Here is a 22109-nt window from a genome sequence, read left to right as displayed (position 1 = left end):
TTTGGATGAACAAATTAAATTCAAAAAAGGTCATTCCATGTGATTACTTAGGAAGTAAAAAGACAATAATTCAAAAACCTATTAGATGTTTTCAACTTAATTTTCTTCTGTGTTATTCCATTTGTATATTCATAAAGCCATTTATCTGTCTTAAGTGAAAATATATTTTCAATTTAGGAACTGCAAACTAAGTGGGAGAATACAGCCTCACCCAATGATGAAAACACGCATGATGAATTCTAATGCATCGGCTGTCAACCACCATACTTTCATTCTGACAGGTATTCCAGGGATGCCAGATAAAAATCCATGGATGGCTTTTCCTCTGGGATTTCTCTATACACTAACTCTCTTGGGAAATGGTACTATTTTAGCTATTATCAAAGTAGATCAGAGTCTACATGAGCCTATGTACTACTTCCTCTCCATCTTGGCTCTAACTGATGTTAGTCTCTCCATGTCCACCTTGCCTTCCATGCTCAGCATCTTCTGGTTTAATGTCCCTGAGATTTCCTTTGATGCATGTATCACACAGATGTTCTTTATCCATGGATTTGGAGTGGTAGAATCAGGAGTATTAGTGTCCATGGCCTTCGACAGATTTGTGGCCATCTGCGACCCATTACACTATGCTTCCATTCTCACCCATGGCATCATTTGCAAGATTGGAATAGCTGTCCTCACCCGGGCAGTCTGTGTGGTCTTCCCTGTGCCTTTCCTTATAAAAAGGTTACCATTTTGCAGTTCCAATGTCTTGTCTCATTCATACTGTCTCCACCAAGATACAATGCGACTGGCTTGTGCCAGCACTCGCATCAACAGCCTGTATGGCCTTATCATAGTCATCTTCACATTGGGGCTGGATGCCTTCATCATTCTTTTTTCTTACATGCTCATCCTGAAAACTGTGCTGGGCATTGCTTCCAAAGCTGAAAGACTCAAAGCCCTCAATACTTGCCTTTCTCACATCTGTGCTGTGCTTCTCTTCTATGTTCCCCTTATTGGAATCACCATGATTCACAGGTTTGGAAAGCATTTATCACCAATAGTGCATATGCTCATGGCCAATATCTATCTGTTACTGCCCCCTGTACTAAATCCTATTGTCTACAGTGTGAAGACCAAGCAGATACGAAGCCGGATCATCCATGTGTTCCAGACAAAAAAGAACTGAACCTAGGAAAATGGGGAAAATGTGTAAAATTTGGAATACTAGCATTTTAAGCAATTATATTTAATCATTTAATGCATTCAAATTATACGCATCTGATAAAAATGCAAGAGAATACAAGACGTGAGTAAAGATACAGCACAGGTCATTCTTGGTCTGCATACATTTCATTCGAAGATGTATATATTTTGACATCTGCAGTCACAAACAAAATTTGATTTAATTAACATTGTAATTTTTTTTCTGAAACTGGAGATGAGCATTAGTGATAACATAAATTATCACCTGTTTGTCCAGATAATATTTATGAATGTTTATTCATATAATGTTAAGTAATATCTTTTACATTAACAATTGAACAATAATTACATTAAGAAGGATTAGGAGCCTTATAACACTGCTGAAGAGCTGAGTTTCTGAGATAGTATTTTTTCTTAAAATAGAGCAAAAAAACCTTACAGAATTAAATAGCGTTTGTTTTTATGTTTCATTATTTATTAGGTAAAGAGTGCCTATAATAAAATTAAATGAACATACGTGAATTTATTGGAGTGACATTGGTTAATATAATTATATAGATTTCAGGTGTACAATTCTAGAATATATTATATTGTATATTCACCACCCGAAGACAAGTTGTCTTCCATAACTATTTATCCCCTCTTTACCCTCTTCTACCTCCTTCTACAAACTTTCCCTCCTGTAATCACCATAATGCTGTCTATATCTATGAGTTTTTATCCTTGTTTAATCTTTTCACCTTTTTTACCTACTCCCTCACCATCATCCGCTGACAACTGTCAGTCTGTTCTTCATATCTATAAGTTTGTTTCTTTTTTGTTAGTTTCTTTTGCTCATTACATTCTACATATGAGTACAATCAATGGTAGTTGTTTTTCTCTGACTGGTTTATTTCACTTAGCATAATACTCTTCAGGTTCATCCATGCTGCTGCAAAAGTTAAATTTTTTTTTTTGTACAACTGAATAATATTCAATTGTGTATATGTACCACAGCTTTTTTATCCATTCATCTGCTGATGGGCACTTGCACTGATTTCAAATTTTGGCTATTATAAATAACACTGCAATGATAATAAAGGTGCATATATTCTTTTGAATTAGTGTTTCAGGTTTCTTTGGATATATTCCCAGAAGTGGAATTGCTGAATAATAAGGCAGTTCTATTTTTAATTGTTTGATATATCTTAATAATGCTTTCCATAATGGCTGTACCAATCTGCATTCCCACCAACAGCACACAAGCGTTCCTTTTTCTCCACATTCCCACCAATGCTTATTTGTTGAGTTATTGATGACAACCAGTGGTGGGATTCAACCAGTTCTTACTGGTTCCATAGAACTGAGACCTATTTTTTTGTTGAGTTTGGCATACTAGTTGTTAAAATGGCACTTGTAATCAGGGTTCTCTCTAAGGTGGGTGCCTGGGCAGCCACCCAATGTGAAAAACACAAATTCACATTCTTTATTTTTTTAATGTTCATCTCAATAGCATATTCTAAGCACCCATAGTAATGTTCATTCTGTCATAAATGAAAAATATTTAATGCAGCTATGGTGGTAATATTTATTTATTCATTTCATAAAATTCATTATACCTTTGATGATATACTACATTTTAATTCCTTCACGTTTATTACTTCAGTAAACAAATATATAATGTAAAGAGAAAAGGTACCAAATGACTAGGGGTGACAAGCTATCATTGGAAATATCTTAAAACAGTTTTATTTTTTTTGTCAGGTATTATTTAATATTTTTTCATTAGTATTTTAAAACTCTTTCTTATAATATATTCTGTTTTATGTGCCTCTTATTGTTTTTATTTTAGTATTAAATGCATGAAATAATAAACTACCTTTCACTAAATCTTTTTTTATACTTAAAAAGGTCATTAGAGCAGAGAACTGGGCGTTAAATTATTTGAATCCCACCACTGATGATAGCCATCTGATAGGTGTCAGATGACATCTCACTGTGATTTTTTTTTTTATTCAGTGAGAGGAGGGGAGGCAAAAAAACAGATGCTTGCATGTGCCCTGACTGGAATCCACCTGGCAAGCCCACTAGGGGGTGATGCGCTCTCTGCCCATCTGGGGCCTGCTCCATTGCTCAGCAACCAAGCTCTTTTTAGCATTTAAGGTGGAAACCATGGAGTTATCCTCAGCATCCAAGGCCAGTTCACTCCAATCGAGCCATGGCTGCAGAAGGAGAAGAGATAGAGACAGAGAAGTGAGAGGGAGGAAGGGGTGGAGGAGCAGATGGGTGCTTCTTCTGTGTGCTCTGATCAGGAATTGAACCCAGGACATCACACACGGGGCCAACACTCTACCACTGAGCTAAACAGCCAGGTCCTCTTTGTAATTTTAATTTGCATTTCTCTGGTGATTAATTACATTGAGCATCTTTTCATATGTCTATTGGCCATCTTTATGTCCTCTTTGTAGAAGTGTTTATTCAGACCATTTCTTAATTGAATTGTTTGATTTTTTTGATGTTGAGTTTTATAAGTTCCTTAAAAATATTTATACCTCTTCTTTTAAGGGATATTACTTCTTTATAGATTTATAATAGTTCTAGTTTTCTGCTACATACTTAATAGAATAATAGGTGTTCTGACTTTACTCTTTTGACTCAACATGAGTGAAGTCTGTTTTGCTGCGTACTGAAGAATTGAGCAAAACTTTACCAAATAAAATTACTGATGGGTTTTGCATGAGGACAAATGAAAACTTTCAGCACTGGAAAAAAGTTTAAGAAAACAGTGGACATTGCCTAGCCTGTAGTGGCTCAGTGGCTAGAGTGTCAACCTGGAATGCTGAGGACACTGGTTTGAAACCCTGGGCTTGCCCAGACAAGGCATATATGACAAACAACCAATGAACAACTAAAATTAAGCAACTATGAGTTGATACTACTCATTGTCCCACCCTGTAAAATCAGTAAATAAAATCTTAAAAAAGAAAAAGAAGACAGTGAGTACAAGTGTGGGGATGAGTATGTCAAATGCAATATGCCTTTATATCAATGCTTGTACCTGCTTTAAGTATTTTGTTAATTATTACAATCAAGTGCTGAGGGGATTATTTACTCATTTGGTAAATATACGTTTAGCACTAATGATATGCCATATATGATGTTAGTTGACTCTGCAGATACAAAGAAAAATCCACCAATTTTCTGCTCAATTCCTGGCATTTTCTCTGCAAGAAAGTATGTATACAATTAAAAGTTGAATAGAGATTACATGACAATATTACATTAATTTGTTAATAATAATGCTAGTTGCCTTTAAATATTATTTCAATAAATTCTCCCAAAAATATTTGAGAATAGATGTTATCAACATGTTACACATGAGGAAAATGAGATTTAGAGCAGTTAAGTAACTTGTTCTAGGTCATACAGTTTCTAAATTGCAGAACTAAATTCAAATTTAGATTTGATTATTCTAAAGCCTGAACTGAGACTTGAATCATGTCTCAAAGTGTTCTAAGCTTGCAATCAAACTCCAGGGAGAGAGAAGAAACCAGTGATTCTAACTTCATGCATAGAGATGCATGAAAGCAGGTTGGTAATTAACATTGTTGAATCTTTAAGTAAGAGCTTCAGCTTGTCAGGATGAAACTAGACAGAGAGGTAGATAAAGACTAAATCTGCAAGATTGATAGAGTTTATATTTTCAATGGAAATTACATGAAAATTTTTGATTTGTGAAGAATGAAAATATCAGCAAGACTTCAATATTAATGTTATCTAAATGTAAAACATGAATCTCAAACAGAACACATTAGTATCAATTTGCCTACAAAGAGAAAATTAAAAAATTTATTTCTACTAAATTTTATCTAATTCTTCAAAATAATTTTAATATTTTTTCTTAATGAGTTACCATATACATAAGATATTAGTGTAGTAGTGTCTGTGTGCACTTTTCAATGAACAAAATCAAATATAAATATATTAGAAAGTGTCCATTTTATTTCCTTGTACAGATACATAACCAAAAATTTGAAAACTATCACTCTAGACCAGAGGTCTCAAACTCAACTCAGCATGTGGGCCGCAGAGCAAGATCACAGCCATTCGGCGGGCCGCACTAGGTCTACAAAAGGCAACTGTTACGCAACACTTTTCTCACTGCAGTTGAAAACAAAAAAAAATCAGTACAACAAGCACAATCATACATGCAGTTTACTCAGTGTCACAAAACGACCAGAAACTGTAGTTCGCATCACAACTGCTGTTAACTAAGCTAACATCTAGCTAGGATGCTAGAGAAATGAAAAATACAAGTAGGCCCCTAGGCTTACTTAATTTTATCCAAAATATTTTGAACTTTGTGGATTAGTCTGCGGGCCGCACAAAATTGTTCGGCGGGCCACATGCGGCCCGCGGGCCGCGAGTTTGAGACCCCTGCTCTAGACTAAGGAAAAAAGCCAATCCTGCATAATATATTTCCAATGTTCATAAATTGTGATAATAGAGACAATTACCTAAAAGTGCCTTTTAATGCCATCATTCTCTCTTTCTCAGATGGGACCACTGGATAGCAAAATCAAAAATATAAATTATTTCCTGGCAATCTGCACACATACTCCACATCCTCACTGCAATACCTTCTTTAGCTCCTGTAGTCTGACTTTGGTCTCCACTGCTGTATGAAAGCTATGTTTTTCTTGGCTCAGAATTCTTTCTAATTAACTCATTAACTATTTACTCTCATTTTTCTGTCAAATTGATTTATTTGGATGAATTATAAATATTTACAGTCTCTTGTTTGTTAATCCTGAACTGAGAGTAATAACATAGTGGAAAATTATGGCTGTACCTACTTACTTGCTATGTGAACTTCACAAAGTTACATAATCCTCTATGCCTCAGTGTGTTTTTTCTCAATTGAGAATAATAATAATAATATCAACTGATATTTATTCAATGCTTATTACTTTCAGGTCCAGGGGCCTAAGCCTTACATGCATTTTAACTCCTTTAATCTTTACAACTCTAGGAAACAAACAATAGTTCTATCTGTATTTTGTTGATGAGAACAATTAGCATTAAATAAATTAGCTCTCTTACCCAGATTACACAGATAATAAGTGGCACAGCCAGAACTTCAACTCAGGGGTGTCAATATATTCACTCATAGAGTTCATCCTGAGAGCAATGAGACCATGTCTAAAACACCTGTTTATTGCAGTTATTATTTAGTTTATGGTATTGCAGTATTACTACTACTAGTAGTACTGTTCTAGCTGTGGCTATCATCATCTTTGTCTTTAAAGAAGAAAAATGAAGAAGACAGAAAGGACGTAGGGTAACCAACTAACTCTTTCACCACTACATTTGTTTATGAGGTCAACCTTTATGTGTACTTTATGTCTAAGGTCACCAAAGACAATGGCTATAAAAAGCATTTCTGTTTGTCTCTAAAAGGTAGAATGTGATTTAGAAATTTTTGGCATAGATTAAGTGACAAGCACCACATATAGATAAAAACACCCAAGCCCTGAAAGTCCTCAAAGAGACTTGTTCATTCCCTGAGGTTCATCCCCTGCTTTTAAGGACCTTTCCCCATGTCAAGAGAACAGATATGGACCTAGCCTCTTAACAATAACAAGAATAGCTCTGGGTTGCATTCCCTGCTCCAGACTTGAGACTATGATGTGTTGACAAACTTTTAGCAAGTGCATCCAAGAGTGGTAAAGCTCAACTCTTTCTACAGTCCAGAATATTTAAATAATGTTTTATATTTTAGTTTTGTTAAATGTCTGAAATGTGCTTATGTTTGTTAAAGAATTAAAAAAGAACAATAAAGATTAATTCAGTAAAGCTTCTAAGATTAATTCAGTAAAGCTTCTTGAGCCTGAAAGTAGTATTTAAATAGAAATACTCATTTTTGAATGCATAGTTGCATAGTCTTATTGAATTAATCTTAGCTCGGTTAGGGTCTGCCTTAACATACTTCTAAAATAGCTACCCTTGATTTGAGTAATAAATAATTAAACTCAGTACTCAAGTCACAAAGAATCTTTCATCTTAAATTTTAACAATCAAACAATAAATACTTTAGACAAAATCATTTGGACCGTTGAAAGGGATACATATAGCTCAGTGTATACATATGTCATTGTTCCTCCTACTTTTCATACTTAGTTTTCCTATCAAACAATACACATAATGATTTTTCTAAACCTCTATTATAAGTGTCTTCCCCATTCTGCCAACCCCTTTTTATCTATTTATCATGATATAGATGGTGTCCCTCATTATCCAGGAAATCCACCTGTGTAAACCAACAAATATATTGTTTTGTGCCATGATATCTTCATATTAAAAGAGTACATAATACTCTTTCTTGTGAGAATGCTATAATTATTAAATAAGATAACACATAAAAAGCTCTGATACAATGTGTTTCAATTAGTGGCTAATGGCTAATATATATATATATATTCTCTTATATTTGATATTTTCAAATACTTCATAGGTGCACAACACTTCAAACTTTATAAGTAATTGTATTTATATAATTGAATTTAATTTTGTAACAACATCAGAACCCAAGTGATATTATTTACATTTTCAAAATGAAAAATAGGAGTGAAAAGAAAGTAAGAAGTACCCAATGTCACACACAGAAGAGCTCAAACTTACCCTGAATCACTTGATCCTAAAGTATGCAACACAGTCCCTGCTCAACTGTATACTTTTACATAATTAATCATAAAATTTGATCAGATTTTTATATCTACCTTATTTAATAATGTATTATCTCTAGGTGTTCTCTTTATTTAATGAGCATAGTTTATTTCTTTTTCATTAAGCTGTAGAAGCCATTCTTAACTCAAACTAGAATGTTAAATTAAATCAATTTAATGAGCTTTAATTTAAAAAGCATAGAATTAATGGCTTATTCTTTTGAAAAGAGTTACTAAAAAGTGAAATTAACATTCTCTGGTTTTAGCTGTTATATGCTATCTTATAGGCACAAGGCTAAAGAGCAGTACATTAATCAGTTCCTATAGATGTCACTCTTACTGTACTGGGCAAAAGACAGTTTAACATAAGAAAAGGAAAATATGCTCTAAGAGCAATGAAATCTCCTTTTGCCCAATTCAAGTCACACAGAAATGTGAGAAACAATATAAACCTTTACTTGTCATAGTCATAATTGAGCTCTTAATAGATTCTTTCACTTTCAAATTGGCGGACTTTAACTCTCTGAAATAATCTTGGTTTGAACAAATATTTGGATGATCTTCTTTCATATCTCTTTGGTCTTCACAGTATAGACTATGGGGTTCAGCACAGGGGAGGCATTAGCCATGAGGGCATGAGTCAGCAGTGAAAGATGTTTTCCAAAATGATGGATGACAGACACCAATGTGCAGCATATAAAAGATAAGTGCTGCACAGATGTGTGAAACACAGATGTTGAGTGCCTTTAGCTGGCCCTGCCCTGAGGCAATGACCATTACTGTGTGAAGTATGAATGCAAGGGAGAGGAGGATGGAGAGGGAATCAGAACCCTTTGTGAAGGTGACAGCAATGAAGCCATAGAGACTATTGACAGAGGTGCTGGCATAAGCAAGGGTTACAACATCTTGGTGGAGGCAGAAGAAGTGGGACAAGATGTTGGAGCAATAGAAGGGAAGTTTCTTGAGAAAAGGCAAGGGGAAGATCACACAGACAGCCCTTGCCAAAATGACCGCCCTTGTTCTGCGGACCACACAATTGGTTAAGATGGTGCTCTACCTAAGGGGATTCTGGATTGCTATGACCCAATCAAAGGTGATAGTCACCAGCACACCAAACTCAGTGGCTGAGAAAGTATGAATGAAGTACATCTGAACAAGGCAAGCATCAAAGGCAATGGATTTGTAGTTAAGCTAGAATATGCCCAGCATAGAGGGCCAAGTACAAAGAGCCAGTCCCATGTCTGCCAATGCCAACATACACAGAAAGTAGTAAATGGAAATACTCAGGGACATTCAGACATGATGGTAGAAATGATGACATTGCCAAAGAAGGCAATGACATATATATTGATATATAGCACCCAGTAGGAGTGCCATCCAATAGTACTTTTGTACAAGCCCTGGAATTCCAGTTAAGACAAAGTAAAGGTGTTGAAAGTGGGAGTAGTTATTATTTGCTATGAAGCTAATGTGACATAAGCATGAAGAGGGAGCTTGATCTTGGTAGATGACTTCCTAAAAATACAGTCATGGGATTAACAAGGTATTAGATTCCAACTTCTCTGGGAGTAGAACCATTTTATTTTCACATGGGTGGGGAAGGATGTAAGAGGGAACTAAATACCTGAAATTACTACCCCAAAGTATATCCTGTTGAGAAAGCTTCTTCTGGCCCAAAGGAAAATGACCCACTCAAGCACAAATAAGTAATATTCAGTTTAAAGCACACAGGGTATTTCCAATGCATTATATCAAAAGTTTTGCCTCTCTTGATCTTTCCTTCTTCCTTCTAATCAATAGCTTATAAACTATTGATTCAAAGGTTGAGGACACAATAACTAAGATAAAATCAATATGAAATATGAATTATTTGTTCCCCAAAAAGGATGTCGTTCATACCCATCACACTCTGTCTGCCCAGAACTCTCATGAAGACAATAAACCTTGTATGTAGAGCACAGATGGAAATGCCTAGTGCACACGCCAGTGCTTCTATTTGAGTGTGACCTTCCTTCATTTAGCTTGAGCCTGGATGTGGCCTCAGAATCATTCTCATCGCAGGAAACTCAGAGAGCCACTTCTAATTATAGGAAATAAAATTTATTTACCATCTTTTATCTATTGAAATTTTAGCAGAAGGGGAAGTAAATTATACTTAGGAAAGCAATAACAATTCTTTTTTTTAGAGGAATTGTATTCTTCCAAAAGGAAGTGAGACCCCCACAGCTTGCCTGATACTTTCTTTCTTTTCTTTTATTTATTTTTTATTGCTAAGTCACAGTGATCATTCATAATGGCATGTTACACTCTGATTGAGAGTCAGTATAGAGACCTTAGTAGAGATCTAGAAGACATGCTCGGATCAGTTGCCAGAATCAATAATTTTATTTATTCCAAAAGGACACCTAATGGGGTCATTCAACTTTAGACATAAATGCCAGTAGACTCTCTTTGAGAAGCCCTCAGCCCTCAGATACTCATCAGTTGCCTTTAATAATTGATTAAAATCATATTGACTAAGAAGCAATGCTGTATTAAGAACACAGACTATAGGTGCACACATCTTGTTATCAGATTCCAGTTCCCCCTGCTCCTCAGTATAGCCCTAAAAATGTAATACTTGTACAGTAATAATACCCTACAGTGGTCATGTGAGGATTAAAAATTCAAAAGCTTTAGAAAACAAAATATGTGCTTTTAACTCTGACTGCTCGGAATAAAAAGGTTTCTTCATATGTTCTCAATGTTAATATTAGAGGTTTTGTTGTTTCTTTCCTATTTTTTGTTTTGTTTGTTTGTCTGTTTTGAATTTTTGGCCAGAATTCTTTGCGGTTGGTAGAAGTAAAAACTGATAGATTCTCTAAAGTAATATTTATCTTTGTGGCTCTTGTAACTTTTTAATAATCTACCTCCTGTTCTACAAATATTGAGTGTCTGTTCTTCAGTCTATGTATATACTTCCAGATACCCCTGTTCATGATGCATCAAAAAACATATTTTAACTGTTTTTGAAATCTTCCAAAAGAGTCTCTTTGAAATATTTCTGATTCAGATTTCCCCTCAGCCACTGTTTGGTCTTCAAACATTTTTCCTTTTTATATAAAATATGCTATTTTTTGCATCACTATTGTGAAAGACAGCAAGTTAGTATAGACACCTGGACTATTAAATTGCTAGCATACATTTTCTGTCCTTCCACTATACCGGGGTCGGGAACCTTTTTGACTGTGAGAGCCATGAACGCCATATATTTTAAAATGTAATTCCATGAGAGCCATACAATAACCTATGTACATTATGCATTATGCAATAAAAATTTCGTGTTGTCCCGGAGGACAGCTGTGATTGGCTCCAGCCACCCACAACCATGAACATGAGTGGTAAGAAATGAATGGATTGTAACACATAAAAATGTTTTATATTTTTAACGTTATTATTTTTTTATTAAAGATTTGTCTGCGAGCCAGATGCAGCCATCAAAAGAGCCACATCTGGCTCGCAAGCCATAGGTTCCCGACCCCTGCACTATACTGTTGTTTTAGTTTTTATGTATTTCAGTGGTTTTTGAGAAAAAAAAATTAAGTTTTTCAAGTAATTATAGGACAATGCAGAAATGAGAGAAAATTTAAGAGATAAACAAATGAGAGAGGGAAGTAGAAAATAAGATGAGGGGAAGAAAGAAGAGAAAAGGAATAAAAAGCCGAAAACAGAAATATCCAACAAATAGCAGAAGTAAAAGTTGACCTACTACTTTACATTTTACTAATAAAGAAATTGAAGCGTAGGTAAAGAAAAGAACTTTCCCTGAGTCAAACACCGCCTTAGGCCTGACCAGGCGGTGGCACAGTGGATAGAGCGTCGGACTGGGATGTGGAGGACCCAGGTTCGAGACCCCAAGGTCGCCAGCTTGAGCGCGGGCTCATCTGGTTTGAGCAAAGCTCACCAGCTTGAGCCCAAGGCTGCTGACTCAAGCAAGGTATCACTCAGTCTGCTGTAGCCCCCAGTCAAGGCACATATGAGAAATCAATCAATGAACAACTAAGGAACCTCAATGAAGAATTGATATTTCTCATCTCTCTTCCTTCCTGTCTATCTGTCCCTATCTGTCCTTCTCTCTGACTCTCTCTGTCTCTGCCACAAACAAACAAACAAACAAACAAAAACCCCGCCTCCTTAGTATCAAAACGGATGAGAAGGTGGGAGGTGAGGTGTATGTGAGGCAGAGCCTTGTTGAGAAAAATTGCAACTTAAGTGCAATAGGGCTTGAGGTTTTAATTAGAGAAGACCAAGTGGCCAAGTCAAAACTGAATCTGGAGGTTTCTTTTTCTAATTTTGATTTTTAACTGAATTTATTTGGGTGACACAGGCTAACAAAATTATGCAGGTTTCAAGTACACAATTCATTACACTGTATATTGTATTTTGTGTTCACACCCCCAAGTGAAGTCTCTGTCCATCACCATTTATCTTCCCCATACCCTCCTCCACCTCCCCCCACACATCTGGCAATCGCCACATTGTTCATGTCTGCCCAAGTGTACAACAGTAGATGAGTGGATAAAGAAGCTGTGGTATATTTACCTAATGGAATACTTCTTGGCAACTTTCTAACTCCCTGATGTGGGTCTTCAGATTTTGTTCTTTATTGGTATTGTTCAGGATCTAGAAAAGAGTTGAGTTCAAGTCTATCCCCTGAAGATTAGGTTCTTAGATTCCCAAGTTCTTCCTTTGAAAGTTTCATCTAGCTCTGACCTGCTTCTGTCCATACTGCCACATTTATAAAAAATATAGACTGTGTGTTTACATATTCTGTAGGCTATCACAAGATATATGACCTCATTATATAGTATATTCTAGATTGAAGGGGCAGGTGAATAAAATAAAATTACTAAATTTTTCTATTGTGTGAATAGTAGCAAAAAACAGAGTTCTATTTGCTAAAAGTACTAGGGAAACATTCAGGTTTTGAGGCATTCTCAGGCATTTATGGATGATAGAATAAGGGACTGGCCTTAAAAGAACTTTACTGATTAGTGCTTCATTATACCAAAATGTATGATAAGCAGGGTGGACATGCAGAAACAAAGAAAAACTCTCCTGATCTAAATATTAATTGTAATAAGTCTTCACCTGATGGCAGAGGCAATTTCCCTTCTCAAGGGGAAATTCTTAAACACCAATCATTCTAGGTTTTTAGATGAAAGGAATTTTAAAAGTCTAATGTTTAACCAATATAGTAATACTCATACAGTACTCTATAGGTGAGAATTACCTTCTGCCTATGGTAGATCAAGTGATTGGGAGCTTCATGCTTTCTAAAGCAATTCATTTACAATTGGAAATCAGATATACTGCATATCCATCTCTGTGAAAAAGATGACTTATTCATCACGAGGCTTAAGAATCTGTCTTCACATCTTTCCCTCATAGCAGGTCTGAATGAGCAAGAAGATGAGAAAACAAGGGCATGGAGTGCTTGGGCTGGAGAATGAAGAAGAATGGAGAGATAAAGGGACATGAATAGAAGTGCTTGGGGGACAATTAGAAACTTCATTGATGATATCTTACAATATTCTGTTGATAGACAAATTTTATCTGTGATTTTGTCCTAAAATTTACCTGTTTGCTAAGTGTTCCCAGCTGGGAGAAGCTTCTAAGCAATCTGAAGCTCTCTTGGCAAAAGCATTGCAGCCACCCACATAAGAAATTTTATTTCCTGAGCTGCTCCCAAACCCCTCCTCAAACCCTATCTGGAGAGTTTCAAAGATCAATGAACAAGGTTATTGCCTGCAGATTGAGATGGAGTTTCTCTAGGACTATACAGTCACCTCCTGGATTCTCATGTCTAACAAATGAGATAGGGTTAAAGTGGCTAAAGAAAAACATGTGTGTGTGTGTGTGTGTGTGTGTGTGTGTGTGTGTGTGTGTGTGTGTGTGTGTGTGTGTGTTTGGGGAGTTCCAGATGTTGATTCGTGCTCAATCACAGTCTCTCAGAGCTATCTTATTCATCTCACTCTTTCCATGCCTTTATTTGTTTCAGAACACAGAAAAACTAATGTACAAAATTATCCCCCAAAAAAGTGACGGCATGATTCCTCATTCCATTTTCCCATGAATTATAAAGGTAAAATGACTCCTTAATGTATAAATTTTTCCTCATGTCTAACCAGCATTTTTCAGTTTTTATTATTAACCTAGTAAGTCCTACCATACTATGTGTAAAAGAACAGCAGGGGGCCCTGCAGAGTCATTAATAGATGTCTCAATCAATCAAGAGATAATTAATATTCCACAATATCCAATTATCACTTTCAGATAATACTACTGTCCCTACCTGCCTTCTGATTAATCAAAATATCAACAGTAGCATTAATAATAACAGCATAATATCTACTATTAATTCTGACCTTATCAGTTCTTTAATTTATTCCATTTGTATTATCCTTTAAGCATTATAATCCTCACAAATACTCATTATTTTAATATTTCTGTAGCATGCATTATCTAAATATTATTGCTACTGACACTGGGCTCAATTTTTTTAATTTTATTTATTTATTTTAGAGAGGAGAGAGAAAAAGAAATGGGGGGAGCAGCAGGAAGCATCAACTCCAATATGTGCCTTGACCAAGCAAGCCCAGGGTTTCGACCTGCAAATTTCAGCATTCCAGGTTGATGCTTTTATCCACTGTGCCACCACAGGTCAGGCTGGGCCTGAATTCTTGACATAATTGTAAGAATTTGATTGTAGAAATTTTCTTAGCATAGAAATAATAGGAGAGGGGATCCTCACTGTTCCATGTATGTTCTGGACTTCCTGAATCATGAAAGTTACCATGACAAGGTAAGGGAAAAATATTCATGTAGACTGAGGCTCATATACCATATTTTCCCACGTATACGACACACCTTAATTTTGGGGCCCGAAATTTGAAAAAAGAGAATGTATTACATAAAGTTATTGAACTCAAGTTATATTCACCATAAAATTCATACAACTCCTCATCACTGTCAAAATTCCCATCCATTAGCTTGTCCTCATCTGTGTCTGATGACCAATCACTGTCTTCATATACTGCCTCATCCTCAGTTCCATCTATGGCATTTGAAATGCCACACCACTGTGTAAGACACACTCAGATTTTAGACACCAAATCTTTCAGAAAAAGGTGCATCTTATACATGGGGAAATATGATACTAAGCTCTTATTCACTTACCATTTAGCTACATGATAGTTCCAGAGTAATTTAATATTAATGTAGATTACTCTTTCAGTACTATAGACTCTCAAAGTATTGTTTTTTAATTCAAAATTTATTTCTACATCATGTAATTATTTGAAGTAATTAAAATGTAGAATTCTTCTCCTTGTAATATATAAACCTCTACATTCCACTTCTCATTATAAATGTGGCATCTTATGATGTTGAAGTCATGTTTTATTCATATTTTTCTTCTGCATTGACAAATAGAGTTTTGGAAAAACTGAATGACTATAACTTTATTCCAGTGTCTCAGCCAACATTATTTTTGTTTGTTCTTGTTTTTTACTTATGCAGGTTAAAAATTTGTATCTCACATTGACTCTCCATTTCTTTTAACCTTCCATTATATACTACTAGTACAAATATAAAACTAAACAAATATTACCATCTCTTTTATTTTAAAATCTCCAAAAGTGAAAATAAGTAGAGGAGACTGTTTATAAGACAGGTCAGATTGCATGATCATGTATATTTAGACAATCTATCTTTAAAATTAATTAATTTTTTGATTAGATACTAATATCATTCTTGTTAAAAGTTTTTTCAAATATTCACCACATTTCTGACTCCCATTCACTCTTCCTCTCAACATGTTCTGTAGAAAAATCTTTTCCCTACTCCTTCAAAAAATTGTGATAATTTGCCCTGGCCGGTTGGCTCAGCGGTAGAGCGTCGGCCTAGCGTGCGGAGGACCCGGGTTCGATTCCGGCCAGGGCACACAGGAGAAGCACCCATTTGCTTCTCCACCCCTCTGCCGCGCCTTCCTCTCTGTCTCTCTCTTCCCCTCCTGCAGCCAAGGCTCCATTGGAGCAAAGATGGCCCAGGCGCTGGGGATGGCTCTGTGGCCTCTGCCTCAGGCGCTAGAGTGGCTCTGGTCGCAACATGGCGATGCCCAGGATGGGCAGAGCATCGCCCCCTGGTGGGCAGAGCGTCGCCCCATGGTGGGCGTGCCGGGTGGATCCCGGTCGGGCGCATGCGGGAGTCTGTCTGACTGTCTCTCCCTGTTTCCAGCTTCAGAAAAATGCAAAAAAAAAAAAAAAATTGTGATAATTTGTTCCAATATTTCTCAATATCTGCCTCTCTCAACTCCTTCCTGAAATACATTCACACTCATTCTTACCTTCCCAGAATTAAGTAAACTGCCTCTTCCCAGGTTCAATAGTAACTCTATTCCATTCTTAATATTTTAAACTTTATCTTCTATTTAACAACTTGCTTTTCTCCTTTTAACTTCTCCCCGGGCAACTAAATTTACATATATATTCATAGATTTGTTTATATTAGTTATATGAATAAATAGGTATATTAAACTATATCTATAAACATATTTATTCCAAATCTATCTCTCTGATACTGATTCTGGTGTTAAGTTTCAGATAGTTAAATGTATCTGCCTAATTGCCATCATCTTCCCCTCCATATCACAAATAGTTACCAAAATCAATAAATCCGTAACTTTAAAAAGAAAATTTAGGCTTTCTTTTCTATACTTTAATTGGATAATTTTTTCATTTTTGTACCTTAGTTGATAATTCAATTCATCTTGTAAAATAGAAAAATAAATGTTACCAAATAAATAATAAGTCCTAACAATTTACCCCTTAAATATTTAATTTTTTTTCCTATAACTAACAATGATATAGAAATCTAGACCCTCTATTTCTCCTATGTGGACTTTTTCAATAACAAACTAACTTTTTTTTCACGTAAATAAATTGCATTGCTTATTCTTGTTTCCTATGTTTTCTTTTTTCTCATAACTATGAGTGAGTAATAAAGTTTCTCTTAATTTGGTCAATTTCTTTAGAAAATATTAGTCTAATAACATTTGGCACTATCCAAACCTGAATTAGATAGATGTCTTATTACATCTAGTTAAATGATTTCATTGTCAAATAAATTTGATTTTGTATAAAAGCCTCATTAGAAAACATAATCATGAGCAGTTAAAAACACAGGTGCCAATAATTCATAAGACTGTATAATATAACTTGTCTATCCTTAAGCTATTTTCATAACATCAAGATCATTTTTAACATTAATGAAAGTGTGTGTTTTTTTCCAAAACATATTCTTTCTTATGTATTCTGAAAAACTAGATTGCTAGAATTTTTCACAGTTCTTATATCCAAATGGCAGGGATCAAAGACAGGAGAAAAAAAGAAAGGAGAGAAGCAGGCAACAAGTAAGGAATACATAATGAGAAAATGATAATGAGAGGAAGGAGGTAAGAAAAGATGGATGATCCTAAAAAAGGTAAATTTTAAATAAAATTGCAAATAGTCTTATGAGAGTTTCTATTTTTAAAAAGCTTTTGAAATTTATATCCACTGAAATTCACTTTTTGAATAATAATTCTATAAATTTTCACATGCAAACTCATTTGGATTCAGGCAGATGGTAGAGAAACTGCGGAGCCAAACAACGGCCTGCTTTTGGCTAATGAGATAGTCAATGTCCAGTTCCATATTTGTCACTGCTAGCTGTAACAAGTGATGTGACGCGCTTCCGGAGCCGTGACGTGTGCGTCCCATGTCACCGGAAGTAGTACTGTACGTGAACGCCACTGCATCCTGTGCTCCTCTCACTGACCACCAATGAAAGAGGTGCCCCTTTAGGAAGTGCGGCGGGCCCGGATAAATGGCCTCAGGGGGCCACATGCGGCCCGCGGGCCATAGTTTGGGGACCCCTGAGTTATACAATAATTATAATAATTATAAAAGTACCCTTCACAATGTCTCCCTGAGCACTCTGCCCAGGGAGTTACCTGGAGGCCAACTTCTAGCTTTCTACCCAACAATAGGTGTGAAGATCTGTATAATCCAGGGCTATGTCCTTTGAAGAAAATGTCCTTGGTACATTTCTGCAACTGCATGGGAACAGCTTCCTGGTGCAAGAGGGCCTCCACAGGTGCTGCAGCCCCCCTACAAGGACTCTTATAATACTGTCCTTAAGCAGTGTGTCCATCCAGCAAGCAAGCCAGTGCCCTACTCTGGTCACAGTCCAAGAGTCCATTACACCACTCAATGATCAGTCCATGATAGACAACCAAGCTTTCTGTGCAAATTACCAAAGTAAAGGTCCATTACAGGCAATTATCCATATAGCTCTTTATTAATGGACCTCAGCACCTTGCTAAAAGTGCTCTGTCTGTTGCTAGAAGTGCTATTCAAACCCCTTAGCAAGCTCACAAGGCCTGGCAGGATCAAACACATTTAAGGCCTGTGTTGCTTTAACAGTTTTCTCAGCTGCTGCTGCTGTAAAAAACAACAACACCTATTACCTTCTAGTACCAACATCTGCTGCACATTAGCAGGGACCAGTGGGTTGCCAATATCACATGGGGCCTCCAGCCCCTTCCCCATCCTTGTTGGATGGGTCCCTCAGCCTTCCCCCTATTCAAACTGGGAAAAAAGGTCTTGAGGATCTTTCTCTTCCACAGCTGTCTCCAACAAGTAATCCTGCAACCACACAACCTGAATGCCAGCCATTTTCTTGGCAGCTGCCAGACCCAGTTCCCCCACTTTTTCAGTGGCTGGAACTTCTGTTGCGGCTTATGCTGCTTCCAAAGCTCTAACAGAACTTTATTAGGCCTGCCGTCCAATTTCTCACTATCTTCCCTGGCCACAATCAAATCTACCCACATCTGAGTTCTGGCAACCTTTACAGGCTCGTTTCTTTTGCCAGTCAGGGAGCAGCACAGGCAGCAGCCCTCACAGCCTTCAGTCCATCTCTGTTTCAGAGAGCATGATGCCATCCACCCCTAAGTCTCACAACTGCAGCAGCACAGCAACCAACCTGCCAGGGACTCTGTGGATTTTTGCCTGAATTGTACCCCCAACTCCATCAGCTCTATCTGAGCTGCGCCCACCAGCTCAGAGCCACTCCACTGGCACAGCTCCTTCTTCAGCAACCATCTTGACTCCTGCGGCTGCTGGCTCTCAGCCTGAAGCTGAGACTCAAGCTCTTGAACCCGCAGTTGTTTTTCCAACAAATGCTGGTGCCAACGTTCCATTTCCAGGGCAAACTGGAGCTCACAAACCTGTAATTTCTTCTCCAGAGGTCACTCCAGTTCCAAGCACTGCTGTTGTTCAGCCTGCATCTCACACTGCAGCTCTCAAACCCAGTTGGACTCTTTCTCCAGTGCTCACTCCAGTTCACATCATCGTCAGTGCTGTCTCCAGCTGACCCTGAAGCTTTAAACCTCACACAGCTTCTTGCACAGAGCTCTTGGTTTCTTCTTGCAGGATTGTAAAAATCACCTAGCCCATGGTCCCCAGCAGAAGAGCCACCAGGAACAGCCACTCTTCTATTCCATCCTTCAAGGGTGTTGGCAGCTCCATAGCAATCTGATCTGAATCCTCCCACTACACCAGATTTAATGCCAGTGGCCGAGGCCAGGCAGGTCTGCATTGGATTTGGATAGATGGTAGAGAAACTACAAAGATGAAAAGCATTGGGCCATTACCATTTAATAGATTTTCACAATGGCAAACGAGCACACAGACAGGGGAAAACCACTTTACAGGCAAATGAACAGCAAAAATGGCCCTCACAGTGGCAGGCAGGCAATCTGCAATCTGCCTTCCACAATCTTCTCTGAGTACAAGCAGCAATAGCCTTACACAGGCTATGCACATGTGGCCCTTCCATGTGCTCATGCACTACTCAAGCAAAGTGCTTGCAGCTGATAAACCAGTGAGCAAGCCTAACACAGCTGTTTTCCCGACATCCCTGGATTGTACTGTCCCCCCACCTATAATTGGTAGCCTTGTTGGCACTTTGGGGTCAGCAGCTAGAGGTGGCTTTTCAGTTAACTCCCTGGGCAACCAGCACCTGTTCACCTAAGATGGAAGTATATTATTACTTGAGTGCCCAGGGAGATAGCATTATGAAGGGCACCTTTGTAATTTCTTAATGGCCTATAATGAGTTCTCTCACTTTGTTACACGTAAAACCAGCAGATCCTGGTGTACAGGCCAATAAGGTTTGGTACACCAGCCCAGGGCAGCCTCTGGTACCAGCTACTGTTCTAACTGCTGACAAAACTCTAGCCTGTATTCTGCCAGAATGGAAAGATTTGCCTCTCTTAGTGCCACTGCCAACTCTCTCATTTTGCCTATAGCTTGTGCTTTTGTAATTCTGTTGCTGTCGTCTAAACTGTTTCTGTTGATGTAATGTATCTCACTCTTCACACAGGGACCATCACAGAAGATACCTGTTGTGTAGATTGTGAGGCGAACAACCACAAAAGGGTAGAATATGGGGAAAACAGTTGTGTTAGGTTTGCTTGCTGGTTTCCTGGCTACAAGCACTTTGGACAATTAGTGTGTGAGCACATGGCAAAAAGCCACCTGTGTGTGCTATGGATGCTTTCTCTCGGGGGTGTTTCTCCCAGATCGCTCTCCTACCACTGAATAGTGCGGTTCCCTGATTCCCTCAGCCACCACCATGATGGGTGGTTTTCCCCTGCTCTCCACTGCGAAAAGACGTTTTCCTTTGTTTATTCAATTGCCTGTCTCTGCGAGCCTCCAATAAATGCGTAATGGCCCAACACTTTCCGGCTCTGCAGTTCCTCTACCATCTGCCCAAATTCAGTGCAAACCTGCCTGGCTTCAACTACTAGCATTACATCCATTCTGCTGGGTCTTGCCCTTGCTAATGCTCATGCTGTTCCTGCCTCAACCTGCCTCCTGCAGATGTTCTTTTTCCACGTCTTTTCCATCGTGGAGTCCTCTGTCTTGCTTGCCATGGCCTTAGATCAGGCACTGGCTATCTGCCGCCCTCTCCACTACCCAACACTTCTCACGAATGACATCATTAGCCAGATCAGCCTTGCCATTGGTTTCCAATGCTTGAGTCTCTATCTGCCTCTGCTATTCCTCCTGGCCCACATATCCTACTGCCATCCACAGGGCCTGACTCATTCATATTGCTTCCACCCAGATATGGCCCGACTGGCCTGCCCAGGAGCTTGGGGTGCATTTTCCACCCTTTTTGTGGCTCTTTCAACCATGGGATTGTACGTGCTGCTTATTTTCTTCTCCTGTGGCCTAACTGGCAGAGTATTGCGAGGTTTGAGATTCAGTGACGATCACTGGAAGGCTTGTCAAAACTGCGCCACCCACGTCTCCGCTGTGCTCCTCTTCTATGTGCCCATGATCCCCCTGTAACTCATTGACCGTCCTAGGGTGCCAGTCCCACAGTCTGTCCATACTCTTCTCTCCTATGTCCACTTCCTGCTTCCTCCATTGATAAATCCTACTTTCTACAGTGTGAAAATGAAGGAGATTAGAAAGAGGATACTCAAGAGGTTGCAGCCCAGAAAAGTAGGTTGTGCTCAGAGGTAAGGATGTCTCTCCACATTTGGTGACTCGGCGCTACCTGGTACAAAGTTTTCTAAGACTGAAAATTTAGTTCACTATGCATGAAATGGTCACTTGGGTACACATAAGCACATGTAAATGGATGGATGTGCCTATTCCTAAATGTGTGCCTATGTACATTGATGAAACTTTATGAACCCCAGAGAATGGCAGTGGCCTACCCACTGTTACACTACAAATCAATGGCATTGAAAGGGCCAGAATTTAGGTCTGTTACAATCATCTAAGTACGTCTGTTGTTGTTTCGTTTTTGGTCATTTCTATACTATGTATATATCCTGATAACTGAGGAAATTAGAGGAGTCAACCAGTTACACTGAAAAGAAAAAAGATAGAACTATTCTACTCAACTGGATGGAAGACCTTCAATTAATGTCGGGCCTTCATAAAAAGTAGAGATTCTGACATATGCAAAGGATTGAATGAAAGAGGAGGACATAAGTAAGTATCTCATTTAGGTTCTTCACAACAAGAGATGTGCTATATAACTCTGATCAGACCAGGAACAAGTGAAGGGAAAGTAAACCTTTTTCACTCTTTATTTAGTTCAAAATGTTAGCAT

At 37.8% G+C, this 22109-nt stretch overlaps 2 protein-coding genes and 1 pseudogene across 2 annotated transcripts; 2 read left to right on the top strand and 1 right to left on the bottom strand.

Moving 5' to 3' along the window:
* Nucleotides 1-229: 229 nt before the first annotated feature.
* On the top strand, nucleotides 230-1174 carry LOC136320593 (olfactory receptor 51H1-like). The gene has a single exon (XM_066253750.1). It carries the CDS (start codon nucleotides 230-232, stop codon nucleotides 1172-1174), a length of 945 nt encoding a protein of 314 aa, XP_066109847.1.
* Nucleotides 1175-8410: 7236 nt separating this feature from the next.
* LOC136319596 (olfactory receptor 51H1-like) lies at nucleotides 8411-18918 on the bottom strand (annotated as a pseudogene).
* Nucleotides 18919-19706: 788 nt separating this feature from the next.
* On the top strand, nucleotides 19707-21511 carry LOC136319595 (olfactory receptor 51S1-like). The gene is given in 3 exon segments (XM_066252781.1): nucleotides 19707-19902; nucleotides 20361-20445; nucleotides 20734-21511. Coding segments are annotated over 3 exon segments (1059 nt in total).
* The last annotated feature ends 598 nt before the right edge of the window (nucleotides 21512-22109 follow it).

The sequence above is a fragment of the Saccopteryx bilineata genome, chromosome 1 (genome assembly GCF_036850765.1).
Source record: "Saccopteryx bilineata isolate mSacBil1 chromosome 1, mSacBil1_pri_phased_curated, whole genome shotgun sequence".
NCBI lineage: Eukaryota > Metazoa > Chordata > Mammalia > Chiroptera > Emballonuridae > Saccopteryx > Saccopteryx bilineata.
Note: the sequence above shows the minus strand (reverse complement) of the source record. Positions and strands in the feature narration are given on the sequence as shown.

What these genes read in the sequence shown, in the direction of transcription:
- LOC136320593 (XM_066253750.1), top strand. Translation starts at nt 230, where the DNA reads ATGATGAATTCTAATGCATCGGCTGTCAACCACCATACTTTCATTCTG.